Source organism: Panulirus ornatus, chromosome 6, assembly GCF_036320965.1.
Source record: "Panulirus ornatus isolate Po-2019 chromosome 6, ASM3632096v1, whole genome shotgun sequence".
In the NCBI taxonomy this organism is placed as follows: Eukaryota; Metazoa; Arthropoda; class Malacostraca; order Decapoda; family Palinuridae; genus Panulirus; species Panulirus ornatus.
In genome coordinates this window covers 1,254,079-1,269,763 of record NC_092229.1, presented here as the reverse complement: position 1 = coordinate 1,269,763, position 15,685 = coordinate 1,254,079, and the positions used below count along the sequence as shown (strand labels likewise).

The following is a 15,685-nucleotide window of genomic DNA, read 5'->3' as shown; positions in this document are numbered from 1 at the left end:
CCTTTACCCTTGAGCTTCGTTTCACTCCGAGCCAAAACATCGAGGTTCCTTTCCTCAAACATACTACCTATCTCTCCTTTTTTCTCATCTTGGTTACACCCACACACATTTAGACACCCCAATCTGAGCCTTCGAGGAGGATGAGCACCCCCCGCATGACTCCTTCTTCTGTTTCCTCATTTAGAAAGTTAAAATACAAGGAGGGGAGAGTTTCTAGCCCCCCCACTCCCATCCCTTTTAGTTGCCTTCTACGACACTCGGGGAATGCGTGGGAAGTATTCTTTCTCCCCTATCCCCAAGGATACATACATACATACATATACATATTTACACATGTACATATTCACATTTGCTGCCTTCCTCCATTCCCGTCACCACCCTGCCACACTTGAAACAGCACTCTCCTGTCCCCGCTCGCACATGAGGTAGTGCTAGGATAAGATAACGAAGGCCACAATCGTTCACACTCAGTCTCTAGCTGTCATGTGTAATGTACCTAAACCACAGCTCCCTTTCCACATCCAGACCCCACAAAACTTTCCATGGTTTATCCCAGACGCTTCACATGCCTTGGTTTTATGCATTAATAAGATGGCTAACATAATGAAAAGACAGTGAAAAAGGCCTCATTATGCTTATTATCAAGCAGGGGAAAAACTTCAAGAATTTTTTTGAGAGAGGGACTTAAAAGTTGAGAAGGAGACAGACTATGTGCTGGCAAATGTGCGAGTAGCTTTCAAGTATATGGAGAAGGAAATTCTTGTCAAGTTTGGTCACTGCACCTAAAGAAGTACAGAGAGATGATAAAGTCCAGAGGAGGGCATGAAAGATCATACCAGACTTTAGAGAACTGAGTTACAGGGAAAGGCTAGATAGAGACTTTGAATATGCCCACTTTGGAAGAGAGAAGAATGAGGCTTTACCTGATTACATCCTTTAAGTTTTTAAAACAATTTATTGATGTGGACAGCAAACAGGTCTTTAAGAGATGTAGGAATAAGTAACCAGAGGACATAACATGAAGGTAAGGAAGATATCATTAAAAATGGTATAAATGGTGGAAGCATGGAACAGAATGACTGAGGTATATGGTGGATGCATGTTGCATACATAGATTTAAGAGGTGTTATGATAGAGAATCCTCAAGAAATATGGTCCCAGGAGTGTAAAAAACTATTTCCTTTCAGTTTGATACAAATGTGATTACCAAGGGAAAGTCATGGGGTGGACTGGCTGTTATTTGTAATGTACTGACACCACAGCTACCTATCCACAACCAGGCCCCACAGAACTTTCTGTGGTTTTCCCCAAGATGCTTCACATGCTCTGGCTTAGTCTACTGACAGCATGTCGACCCCAGTGTACCACATTGTTCCAATTTACTCTACCCTGTGCATACCTTTCACCCCCTTGCATGTTTTGGGACATCACTCAAAATCTTTTCTCTCCATCTTTCCGACCCCAGTTTTGAATCCCTGTTCTCCTTGTTCCCTCCGGTTTTAACACATATATCCTCTTTGTCAACCTTTCCTTACTTATTATATATCTGCCACACTCTTTTTATTACCACACATCTCTCTTGCCCTTTCATTACTTACTCGATTAAACCACTTCATACCCAAATTGTCATCAAACATTTCATTTTCAACACATCTCCCCTACTACACACAGCTATATCTATAACCCATACCTTGTATCCATACAATATTGGGACAACTATTCCTTCAGACCTACTCATTTTTGTCCTCTCAGATAGTGTTCTCTCTTTCCACATGTTCTTCAGTGCTCCCAGAACCTTTGCCCCTTCCCTTACCTTATGACTCACTTCCACATTCATGGTTCTGTTCGCTGCCATGTCTACTCCCAAATATATAGAACACTTCACTTCCTCCAGTCTTCACTTCCTCCAGTTTTTCTCCATTCAGACTTTCATCCCAGCTAACTTGCCCCTCAACCCTGTTAGACCTAATAAGCTTGCTTTTATTCACATTCCTTTCAAAGTTTCTCCTTTCACACACTCTTCCACACTCAGTCACCAACTTCTGTTTTTTAATCATATCTTTCACTACTGCTGTATAATCAGCAAACAGTAAATGATTCACTCTGCAGGTCCTGTCGTCTCCCATGGACAGCATACTTGCCCCTCTCTCAAGGACCTTTGCATTTACCTCTCTTATCACCCTATTCATAAATATATTAAGCAACCATCGTGACATCATGCACCCTGCTGCAGCTCAACCTCCACTTGGAACCATTTTCTCTCCTCTTTTTCTTCTTGTACACCAGCCTTACACCCTCAATAACAACTCTCTGCTTGTAGCAGTTGTCCTCCCACACCATATGTTCTGAAGACATTCCACAAAGTGTCTCTATCAACCATATAATATACTTTTCCCATATCTGTAATTGCCACATTTAGATCCATCTGTTTTTCTAAGTATTTCTCGTATTCTTTAAAGCAAACACCTGTTCCTTACATCCTCTACCACTTTTGAAACCACACTGCTCTTCCAAAGCTGATGATCTGCACATGCCTTTACCCTCTCATTAAATACCCTCCCATACAACTGACCAGGTATACTCATCAAACTTATACTTCTGTAGTTTGAACACTATTTTTTATCCACTTTTCCTTTATACATTGGCTTTCTATGTGTATCCCGCCTATCCTCAGGCACCTCACAATGTTTCGTACGTACATTGAATATCCTTACCAAGCAATCAACAATGCATTCACCCCCTTTCTTAATACATTCCGCTGCAGTACCATCTAAACCCGCTGCCTTGCCAGATTTCATCTTACATGATGCTTTCACTACCTTTTCCTTCTTCTCCAAATCACTCTCCATGAATCTCTCACTTTGCATACCACCCTGACCAAAACAACCTACATCTGCCACTCTCATAAAACAAAGTTAACAGTCCTTCAAAATACTCACTCCATCCCTTTCTCATTTCATCACTAGCTGTTATCTTTTTCCCTTTTGATCCTCGTCACTGATGTTCTTATTTGTTCTCTTATCTTTCACACATTATTTACCTCATTCCAAAACATCCTTTTAGTCTCCCTGAAGCTTAATGGTACTCTCTCACCCCAACTATCATTTGCCCTCTTTTCCATCTGCACCTTCCACTTGACCTGCTGGTTTCTCAAATATATCTCCCAATCACTTGCACTTCTTCCTAGTAAGTAATATCCAAATGTTTCTGTTTTCTCTTTCACAACCTACTTTCCTTTTTCATCTCCCCACTCACAATCCTTTCTAATCTGCCCATCTCATCACTTTTCACATGCCTCATGCATCTCTTGTGCATTCCATCACTACTTCCCCAAATACCTCCCATTCCCACCTACTCCCCTCACTTCATTTACCTTATGCCATTGTACACTCAGTCTCTCATGTTGTTTCTTCACATAAGTGTCCTTTCCAAGCAAACTTACTCTCACTATTCTCTTCCAAACACTGATTCCTCTTTTTGGAAAACCTCTACATATCTTCACCCTTGCCTTCACAAGATAGTGATCAGACATCCCACCAGCTGCTCCTTACGGCACATTTATATACAGAAGTCTTTCTTTTGTATGCTTATCCATTGATATGTATTCTAGTAATATCCATTGACCATCTCTCCAACCCACATAAGTATACTTTGTATATCTCTTTTTAAACCAGGTATTCTCAGTCCCCAGTCTTTTTTCAGCACACAATTCCACAAGCTCTTCTCTGTTTCCATTAATAACACTGAATACTCTATGCACCCCAATTATACCCTCTCCTGCCTTATTACTTACCTTTGTATTTAAATCACCCATCACTAACACCCTGTCTTGTACACCAAAACTGCTGACGCACACATTCGGCTGTTCTCAAAACACTTGCCTCTCATGATCTTTCTTCTCATAGCAAGTTGCATAAACACCAGTGATAATCATCCATCTCTCGCCATTCACTTTCAGTTTTACTGACACCATTATAGAAACTACTTTCTTACAATCCATCACACACTCCCTTAACTCCTGCTTCAGGAGTAGTGCTACTTTTCCAGAAGTCTTTCCCTCTTACCAACCTCTGACTTTACCCCTAAGACATTTGCAAACCATTCTTTTCCATTATCCTTGAGCTTAGTTTCACTCAGAGCAGGAGCATCCAGGTTTCTTTCCTCAAACATACAACCCATCTCTTGTCTCTTTTCATCTTGATTAAATGACATACATTCAGACACCCCAGTATGAACATTCGAGGAGGGTAAGCACTCCCTGCCTGGCTCCTTCTTCATTGTCTCTTTCAGGAAGGGAAGGGTTTCCATCCCCCTCCTACCTCCTTTATTTGCCCTCTACAACACGTAGGTAATATGGAGGTAGAATTCTTGCTCCCCTACCTCAGGAATAATTTACTTGGAGTTAACCGAAATTCAATCTTGTTCTGTTAGTGGGATTTGGTTTTGCAGTATTAGGATTCCCAATCTCAAACCCCTCTGGTTGGTCCATGTGACTTGTGATCCCAGTTTTGCAGAATGAATTTCTAGAAATTATGCATGCCAGCACATAATCAGTCTTATAATTGGGAATTCACTTAAATATCTTGGATTCATGAAATTTTTATGTATTTTTCTTTGACAGATTTTTTGAAATGAGTATGTTTTGTGAAGCTTTGGAAATGTTTACCCAGAGTTTAGGATACTTTTCCTCAGTTGACGATGGTACTGCAACTGTGAGTATTGCATTGATTATTTGATTGTTTTGTTAATTTTAAGTTTAGTTTTGTGCTCTATATACTTCAAGATTTGAAAATAGGAACCATGAATATATTGTACAAAAATGAGATGAAAAACGAGGGGATAAAGAACTCTTAAAATTGAAGTGGCTGGTGATACTAACTTTAAAAGTAACATAAATAAGATTGAGAAAAGATGATTCATTGCTGTTTCCCTCATCTGCGAGGTATCATCAGGAAACACGAAGAATGGCCCATCCACTCATATACACACACACATATATATGTATATGTGAGTCAGTTGTTGTTCGCTGATGATACAGCGCTGGTGGCTGATTCATGTGAGAAACTGCAGAAGCTGGTGACTGAGTTTGGTAAAGTGTGTGAAAGAAGAAAGTGAAGAGTAAATGTAAATAAGACCAAGGTTATTAGGTACAGTAGGGTTGAGGGTCAAGTCAATTGGGAGGTAAGTTTGAATGGAGAAAAACTGGAGGAAGTGAAGTGTTTTAGATATCTGGGAGTGGATCTAGCAGCGAATGGAACCATGGAAGCGGAAGTGAATCATAGGGTGGGGGAGGGGCGAAAATCCTGGGAGCCTTGAAGAATGTGTGGAAGTCGAGAGCATTATCTCGGAAAGCAAAAATGGGTATGTTTGAAGGAATAGTGGTTCCAACAATGTTGTATGGTTGCGAGGCGTGGGCTATGGATAGAGTTGTGCGCAGGAGGGTGGATGTGCTGGAAATGAGATGTTTGAGGACAATATGTGGTGTGAGATGGTTTGATCGAGTAAGTAATGCAATGGTAAGAGAGATGTGTGGAAATAAAAAGAGCGCGGTTGAGAGAGCAGAAGAGGGTGTTTTGAAATGGTTTGGGCACATGGAGAGAACGAGTGAGGAAAGATTGACCAAGAGGATATATGTGTCAGAGGTGGAGGGAACGAGGAGAAGTGGGAGACCAAATTGGAGGTGGAAAGATGAAGTGAAAAAGATTTTGAGTGATCGGGGCCTGAACATGCAGGAGGGTGAAAGGCGTGCAAGGAATAGAGTGAATTAGAACGATGTGGTATACTGGGGTCAACGTGCTGTCAGTGGATTGAACCAGGGCATGTGAAGTGTCTGGGGTAAACCATGGAAAGTTGTGTGGGGCCTGGATGTGGAAAGGGAGCTGTGGTTTCAGTGCATTATTACATGACAGCTAGAGACTGAGTGTGAACGAATGTGGCTTTTGTTGTCTTTTCCTAGCGCTACCCTGCACACATGAAGGGGGAGGGTGTTGTTATTCCATGTTTGGTGGGGTGACGATGGGAATGAATAAAGGCAGACTATGAATTATGTACATGTGTATATATGTATATGTCTGTGTGGGTATATATATGTATATGTTGAGATGTATAGGTATGTATATTTGCGTGTGTGGACGTGTATGTACATACATGTGTATGTGGATGGGTTGGGCCATTCTTTCATCTATTTCCTTGCGCTATATGTATATATATTATGTATTTTATTTTATTTTGCTTTGTTGCTGTCTCCCGCATTTGCGAGGTAGCGCAAGGAAACAGAAGAAAGAAATGGCCCAACCCACCCCCATACACATGTATATACACACACGTCCACACAAGCAAACATACACACCCATACATCTCAATGTACACATATATATACAAAGACACATACATATATACCCATGCACACAATTCACACTGCCTGCCTTTATTCATTCCCATCGCCACCTCTCCACACATGGAATACCATCCCCCTCCCCCCCTCATGTGTGCGAGGTAGCACTAGGAAAAGATAACAAAGGCCCCATTCATTCACACTCAGTCTCCAGCTGTCATGCAATAATGCCCGAAACCACAGCTCCCTTTCCACATCCAGGCCCCACACAACTTTCCATGGTTTACCCCAGACGCTTCACATGCCCTGATTCAATCCACTGACAGCACGTCAACCCCGGTATACCACATCGATCCAATTCACTCTATTCCTTGCCCACCTTTCACCCTCCTGCATGTTCAGGCCCCGATCACTCAAAATCTTTTTCACTCCATCTTTCCACCTCCAATTTGGTCTCCCACTTCTCCTCGTTCCCTCCACCTCCGACACATATATCCTCTTGGTCAATCTTTCCTCACTCATTCTCTCCATGTGCCCAAACCATTTCAAAACACCCTCTTCTGCTCTCTCAACCACGCTCTTTTTATTTCCACAAATCTCTCACCCTTACATTACTTACTCGATCAAACCACCCCACACCACACATTGTCCTCAAACATCTCATTTCCAGCACATCCCCCCTCCTGCGCACAACTCTATCCATAGCCCACGCCTCGCAACCATACAACATTGTTGGAACCACTATTCCTTCAAACATACCCATTTTTGCTTTCCGAGATAATGTTCTCGACTTCCAAACATTCTTCAATGCTCCCAGGATTTTCGCCCCCTCCCCCACCCTATGATTCACTTCCACTTCCATGGTTCCATCCGCTGCCAGATCCACTCCCAGATATCTAAAACACTTTACTTCCTTCAGTTTTTCTCCATTCAAACTTACCTCCCAATTGACTTGACCCTCAACCCTACTGTACCTAATTACCTTGCTCTTATTCACATTTACTCTTAACTTTCTTCTTTCACACACTTTACCAAACTCAGTCACCATCTTCTGCAGTTTCTCACATGAATCAGCCACCAGTGCTGTATCATCAGTGAACAACAACTGACTCACTTCCCAAGCTCTCTCATCCACAACAGACTTCATATTTGCCCCTCTTTCCAAAACTCTTGCATTCACCTCCCTAACAACCCCATCCATAAACAAATTAAACAACCATGGAGACATCACACACCCCTGCCGCAAACCTACATTCACTGAGAACCAATCACTTTCCTCTCTTCCTACACGTACACATGCCTTACATCCTCGATAAAAACTTTTCACTGCTTCTAACAACTTGCCTCCCACACCATATATTCTTAATACCTTCCACAGAGCATCTCTATCAACTCTATCATATGCCTTTTCCAGATTCATAAATGCTACATACAAATCCATTTGCTTTTCTAAGTATTTCTCACATACATTCTTCAAAGCAAACACCTGATCCACACATCCTCTACCACTTCTGAAACCACACTGCTCTTCCCCAATCTGATGCTCTGTACATGCCTTCACCCTCTCAATCAATACCCTCCCATATAATTTACCGAGAATACTAAACAAACATACCTCTGTAAGTTGAGCACTCACTCTTATCCCCTTTGCCTTTGTACAGTGGCACTATGCACGCATTCCGCCAATCCTCAGGCACCTCACCATGAGTCATACAGACATTAAATAACCTTACCAACCAGTCAGCAATACAGTCACTCCCTTTTTTGATAAATTCCACTACAATACCATCCAAACCTGCTGCCTTGCCGGCTTTCATCTTCCGCAAAGCTTTCACTACCTCTTCTCTGTTTACCAAATCATTTTCCCTAACCCTCTCACTTTACACACCACCTCGACCAAGACACCCTATATCTGCCACTCTATCATCAAACACATTCAACAAACCTTCAAAATACTCACTCCATCTCCTTCTCACATCACCACTACTTGTTATCACCTCCCCATTAGCGCCCTTCACTGAGGTTCCCATTTGCTCCCTTGTCTTACGCACTTTACCTCCTTCCAGAACTTTTTTTTTTTTTTTTTTTTTTTTGCCGCTGTCTCCCGCGTTTGCGAGGTAGCGCAAGGAAACAGACGAAAGAAATGGCCCAACCCACCCCCATACACATGTATATACATACGTCCACACACGCAAATATACATACCTACACAGCTTTCCATGGTTTACCCCAGACTCTTCACATGCCCTGATTCAATCCACTGACAGCACGTCAACCCCGGTATACCACATCGCTCCAACTCACTCTATTCCTTGCCCGCCTTTCACCCTCCTGCATGTTCAGGCCCCGATCACACAAAATCTTTTTCACTCCATCTTTCCACCTCCAAATTGGTCTCCCTCTTCTCCTCGTTCCCTCCACCCGCGACACATATATCCTCTTGGTCAATCTTTCCTCACTCATTCTCTCCATGTGACCAAACCATTTCAAAACACCCTCCTCTGCTCTCCCAACCACGCTCTTTTTATTTCCACACATCTCTCTTACCCTTACGTTACTTACTCGATCAAACCACCTCACACCACACATTGTCCTCAAACATCTCATTTCCAGCACATCCATCCTCCTGCGTACAACTCTATCCATAGTCCACGCCTCGCAACCATACAACATTGTTAGAACCACTATTCCTTCAAACATACCCATTTTTGCTCTCCGAGATAATGTTCTCGACTTCCACACATTCTTCAAGGCTCCCAGAATTTTCGCCCCCTCCCCCACCCTATGATCCACTTCCGCTTCCATGGTTCCATCCGCTGCCAGATCCACTCCCAGATATCTAAAACACTTCACTTCCTCCAGTTTTTCTCCATTCAAACTCACCTCCCAGTTGACTTGACCCTCAACCCTACTGTACCTAATAACCTTGGTCTTATTCACATTTACTCTTAACTTTCTTCTTTCACACACTTTACCAAACTCAGTCACCAGCTTCTGTAGTTTCTCACATGAATCAGCCACCAGCGCTGTATCATCAGCGAACAACAACTGACTCACTTCCCAAGCTCTCTCATCCCCAACAGACTTCATACTTGCCCCTCTTTCCAAAACTCTTGCATTCACCTCCCTAACAACCCCATCCATAAACAAATTAAACAACCATGGAGACATCACACACCCCTGCCGCAAACCCACATTCACTGAGAACCAATCACTTTCCTCTCTTCCTACACCTACACATGCCTTACATCCTCGATAAAAACTTTTCACTGCTTCTAACAGCTTGCCTCCCACACCATATATTCTTAATACCTTCCACAGAGCATCTCTATCAACTCTATCATATGCCTTCTCCAGATCCATAAATGCTACATACAAATCCATTTGCTTTTCTAAGTATTTCTCACATACATTCTTCAAAGCAAACACCTGATCCACACATCCTCTACCACTTCTGAAACCATATATATATATATATATATATATATATATATATATATATATATATATATATGTCTCTGTATGTGTATGTATGTATATGTTGAAATGTATAGGTATGTATATTTGCATGTGTGGGCGTTTATGTATACACATGTGTATGTGGGAGGATTGGGCCATTCCTTCGTTTGTTTCTATGCACTATGTTGCTGATGCAGTAGACAGCGACTAAGTATAATGAATATGAATAATATTTTTATTTATTTCTCTTGATTTGACGCTGTCTCCCGCGTTAGCGAGGTGGTGCAAGGAAACAGACAAAAGAATGGCTTAACTCCCCACACACACGTGTATATACATAAGTGCCAACTCACGCACATATACATACCTGTACATTTCAACATATACATTCATATACATAAACAGACTTATACATATATGCCCATGTACATATTCATGCATGCTGCCTTCATACATTCCTTCCGCCACCCCACCACGCATGAAATGACAACCCTCTTCCCCTGTGTGCACGCAAGGTAGCGCCAGGAAACGACAACAAAGGCCACATTTGTTCATACTCAGTCTCTAGCTGTCATGTGTAATGCACTGAAACCACAGCTCCCTTTCCACATCCAGGCCCCACAAAACTTTCCATGGTTTACCTCAGACGCTTCACATGCCCTGGTTCAATCCATTGACAGCATGTCGACCCCAGTATACCACATCATTCCATTTCACCCTATTCTTTGTATGCCTCTCATCCTCGTGTCTGTGCAGGCCCCGCTCACTCAAAATCTTTTTCACTCCATCCTGCCAGCTTCAGTTTGGTTTCTTGCTTTTCCTTGTTCCCTCCTCCTGTGACATTTATATCCTCTTTGTCAATCTTTCCTCACTCATTCTCTCCATATGTCTAAACCATTTGAACACACCCTCTTCTGCTTTCTCAACCACACTCTTTTTATTTCCACACATCTGTCTTACCCATTCATTGCTGGTAATTGTCTATATATACTTAATTTTGAAGGAAGCAATGTTCTCTTGGGATCCATTTCTTAGATTTAATCTTTCAGTTTTTTTATTATATCTAATATTTCCTTATTTCATTTTTCCACCTCCCTTTTGCTACAGAAGTTCATCTTCACATCTTTACTAATGTATTTTGTACCTCTACATTCTGTCCTTTCTTATCTGATATCAAGGAATTGTTTACTTGATGCCATCAGTTTCATTCAGAGACCCTAGGTTCTAATCATGTCTTGCCTCTTTCCTCTTCTTTGTTGATCTTGGTGATTGGAGTTTCATAGTTAGTAACCTCATTGTTTATTGTAGCTGTTTTATTTTCAGTACATCTTTTTTGCCCTCTTGAACCTTCTGTATTGCATCTGAGTGTGTCTTTAAGTTTGTTGACAACACCTGAGGTAAATATGCAGGTTTAATTCTGCTGTTTGGAGTAATTGCTTTGCATAACATTTCCTTATACTCCGAAAGATCATAATTAATTCACCTAACAGTAGGACCATGCACTGTGCAGCTTTGGGGAAATTACAGATTGATGAGATGTATCCTAAGTAGAGACCTATATAGATCATTTTCTTTCTTTCCTTCTTCTTTGCCATTTCCCAGATTAGTGAGATAGTGCTAGGAACAAAGAAAAGACTGCTTCATATACCCTGGTTGTCTGTTGACAGTATGTTAACCCTTGTATACCACATTCACTTTGTATACTACTTCACTTTATCCAATGCATGCCTTTCACTGTCCTGAATGATCTGGCTGTGAGCACTCAAGATCGTTTTCAATCCATCCTTCCTTTTCCAGTTTGGTCTCACCCTTTTACTTGTCCCCATCACTTTTTCAGCCTAGTCCCACTCATTTTCTCCATGTCTCTGAACCATTTTAGCACTCCCTCTTCAGCTATCTCAACCATACCCTTATTACCACACCTCTCTCATCCTTTTATCACTTATTCAATCAACCCTCTTCACAATATACATTATTCTCAAAAATTTCTTTTCCAACATATCCACCCTCCTCTGTACATGCTCATATATAGCCCATGCCTCGCATCCATACAACATTGTTGAGACTAGTATACCTTCAAATGTACTCATTTTCATCTTCCCAGATGGTGACCTCACTTTTCACACATTCCTTAATCTTCCTAGCACCTTTACTCCCTCACCCACCCTGTGACTTGCCTTTGCATCTTTGGTTCCATTTGCTGCTATGTTCACTCGCAGGTAATCTAAAACACCTCTCTTCCTCTGAGTTTTATCCATTCAGAACCACACTCCAAGTATCCTGTCTTTCTGCTCTGCTAACCCTGATGACCTTTCTTTTAATCATATTTACTCTCAACTTTTTCCTCTCATACACACTTCCATGCTCAAACACCTACTTTTGCATTTCTCACTCAAATGTGCCATATTATCAGCATACAAGTGACTCACTTCCTGGGCCCCCCCTCACCCCTACAAACTCATGCATGCCTCTTTCTCCAAGACCCTTGCATTTACCTTCCTTACCACTCCATCCACAAGCATATTACACAGCCGTAGTGACATCACACACCTTCGCTACAGACCCACTTTCATCTGGAACCACTCACCTTCCTCTCTACCCACTTTCACATGTGTCTTACTTTCTTGATAAAAACTCACTGCTTCTAATACCTTTCCTCCCACTCCATATATTCATAGCACCTTTCATAAAGCATATCTATCAACCCTCTCATGTGCTTTCTTTAGATTACAAACCCATCTGTTTCTTTTAGTATGTGTCGCCCACATTCTTCAAAGCAAACACCTGATCCACACATCCCCTGTCACTCCTGAACCAACATTGTTCCTCCCCATTCTGCTGCTGTGTGCATGCCACTAATTTCTCAGCTACCACTAATCTATATAACTTACTAGACACACTCAACAAATTTATTTATGTATTCATTATACATAATCACCGTTTCCCACGTCAGCGAGGTAGTGCCAGGAAACAAGTGAAGAGTGGCCCATCCACTCATATACACACATATATACAAATATATGCAAATTTATACTCAGTAATTCAAGCACTCACCTTTGACCCCCTTGCCTTTATACAGTGGCATTATATTTGCATTTTGCCAATCTTGAGGTGCTTCACCAGGATCCATACATACAGCGAAAATCCTAAGTAACCAGTCAACAACACAGTCACCCCCTTTCCTAAGAAATTCAACTGCAGCACCATCCATTCTAGCTGCTTTGCCACATTTCTTTTTATGCAAGGCTTTTACTGCCTCTTCTCAATTAACCAAACCTTTTGCCATGACTCTCTCATTTTGCATACCTCCCTAACACAAACACCCAAACACCCAGTCATCAAACACTTTCAACAATCTCTTTACTTCATTACCTCCCTATTTGCCCCTCTTTGCCAATGTTACCAATTGTTCTTGTTTTTCTCGTGCTTTTATCCTCCTTCCAAGCATTTTATTTTCCTAGAAGTTTGATGACACTTGCTCACCCCAGCTCTCATTTGCTCTTTTTAACCCCTGAATTTTTTTTCATGACTTCCTGCTACTTTTTTTGGTACATTTCCCAATTACTCACTGTATTTCCCTTTAAGTTTTGCCCATACATGTCTTTTTTCTCATTCACTACAACTTTACTTTGTCACTCCACCATTTGTTCTTGTTTTTCTCATGCTATTATCCTCTTTCTAAAACATCTTATTCTCCCAAAAGTTTGATGACACTTGCTCACTCCAGCTCTCACCTACTCTTTTTAACCCCTGAACCTTTTTCTTGACCTCCTGCTGCTTTTTTTGTGTGTGTACATTTCTCAATAACTTGCTCTGGTTCCCTTTAAGTTCTCCCCTCATAATGACTTTTTTCTCTTTCACTACATCTTTACTTTGTCACCCCACCTCTCGTTATTCTTTTCCACCTGCCTGCCTTCCACCGTCTGCATGCTACACATTTTTCTCACACGTATTAGAACTGCTTCTTTGAATACCTCCTGTTCCTCTTCCACCCCTCTAGCTTTGATTACCCTATCCTTTTGACAGTCTGTACTCAGTCCATGTTATTTACCATCTTCATTCATTACATGTAATCCAGTGATGGAGGCTCCCTTCAGTCTCTTTTGTGTCAGTTTTCCAATGACGCTGATTGCCATTAGCCTTATTCTGAGTCACTGTTACTCATTAATGCAGGCTTTCCACAGTCATTTGTATTCTGCCTCACAAAGGGGAAATTGATTTGTTATTTTAGAACGTATTTTTGAACCAGAACTATGGGGAAGGTTTTTAAGGATTTAATGGCATATAAACATGTTTAAAAATGATCTTATTTCACTAGATCCTCAGTAATTTTTTCTCTGAAGTTTATTAAATGATATGTACGTATTGTTTCAGAATGGTGGAAAAAGTGACTCAGTAGAGGTGCCAGTAATCCAGTTTCTTGAAGGGATGTGCAAAATTCTATCTGGTCGAGGGTATATTATAGATGGGATGAAGATCATGAAGAGTTTGTCTGTTGATGAAGATACGTTTTCAAACAAACCAGCTGCACACTTTTGGCTTGGCCTTGGCTTTAAAGAAATCTATTTGTAAGTTACTTTGGAGCTTTAATTTTTGATGCTAAGAATATGAAGCTTCTCAATTTGGGCAGTTGATAGAATCTATTTATTTATCAAACAGCAGGCAGGAACATTTAGTAAGGAGCATTAGGTAGAAACATATGGTAGAAGTAGTAGGTAGGAAAATTAGGCAGGAACATTAAGTAGACATAATCAGCTGGAACATTGGGTAGGAGACTCTGTAAATGCTATGCTAAAGTTGCCCTCTGCCAGTGGCTTGTTAAGTGTGACGCAGTAGTTATGGAGACTGTTGCCATGGCCAACCCCTTGAGAGAGTTCCAGGCAGGCACAGGCATTGATGAAATGTAAAGATTTTATTGTTTATTGATATTATCGCTGCCATTGAGTGTACAAAAATAGTTTTAACTATTTGTATTTTTTTTTTTTCCAAAAGAAGGAACAGAGAAGAGGGCCAGGTGAGGATATTCCCTCAAAGGCCCAGTCCTCTGTTCTTAACGCTACCTCGCTATCGCGGGAAATGGCGAATAGCATGAAAAAAAAAAAAAGAATTTGTATTTCTTACACATAGAGAAATGACTTAGAACCGTGAATAGATAGAGATTTGCAAGGAAAATTTGCACTAGAATGTAGATATGTTGAAGGATAGTTTAAGATATTGGGAATAGACCATGTACCATATAGAAAGTGAGAACTGTACCTTCCTCAGAGCTTTACTGGGATTTAATCCTTCCAGTGCTATTGTCACTGATAATGGCAAGTTCAGTAGAGTGCTGTTTTTCTTGATTTATTTGCTGTTGTGCCACATGTTGAATTCTTTGGACACTGTAGGTTGGCCATAGATAGCAACCCAAAGAAAACTTGCCACTGGAGCTGCTTGGTGGTCTCAGTAACCTGTTAATGACCATAGTGGGTAGTAGTGTCCTTGTTTTAGGGACTCATGGCATCTGTGGTCCCCACCACCACCTGTTGTGTCCTCAGCTCTGCTTCCAAAACACCTGTGCTGCCCTTTTTAAGATAGGCCAGTCTTGTAAAATACAATCTTTTCTAAACTGCAAGCAGGTAGTAGTTGGTAGGCAGCCACCGACTAGAAAGGTACATTGCTGTTACTATCCACTTGGGTATTGGGAGTGTTAGTGATGACTGCATAGCAAACCAGCTCTTCAGTGATTGTCAAGTTGCACTTCTTTGATCCATGTAGCAGTCTTTTCTTTCTGCCTTACTCGCACATGAACTGCTGGAATTCTGTCCACATACATACAGTTTCTTCTTGTCACATATAACACTTGACACCACTTAAATCACACAACTCATTCTTACTAACTTTAGATTTTCT

General features: G+C 41.3%; 1 protein-coding gene across 1 annotated transcript in view; it reads left to right on the top strand.

Annotated features, from left to right (window-relative positions):
• The window catches only part of LOC139749260 (uncharacterized), a 481,728-nt gene that overhangs the window by 106,748 nt on the left and 359,295 nt on the right, over nt 1-15,685 (top strand). The window contains exons 13-14 of the mRNA XM_071662996.1: nt 4,622-4,712; nt 14,168-14,361. Coding sequence (XP_071519097.1) covers nt 4,622-4,712; nt 14,168-14,361 — 285 coding nt within the window. The remainder of the gene's footprint in view (nt 1-4,621; nt 4,713-14,167; nt 14,362-15,685) is intronic.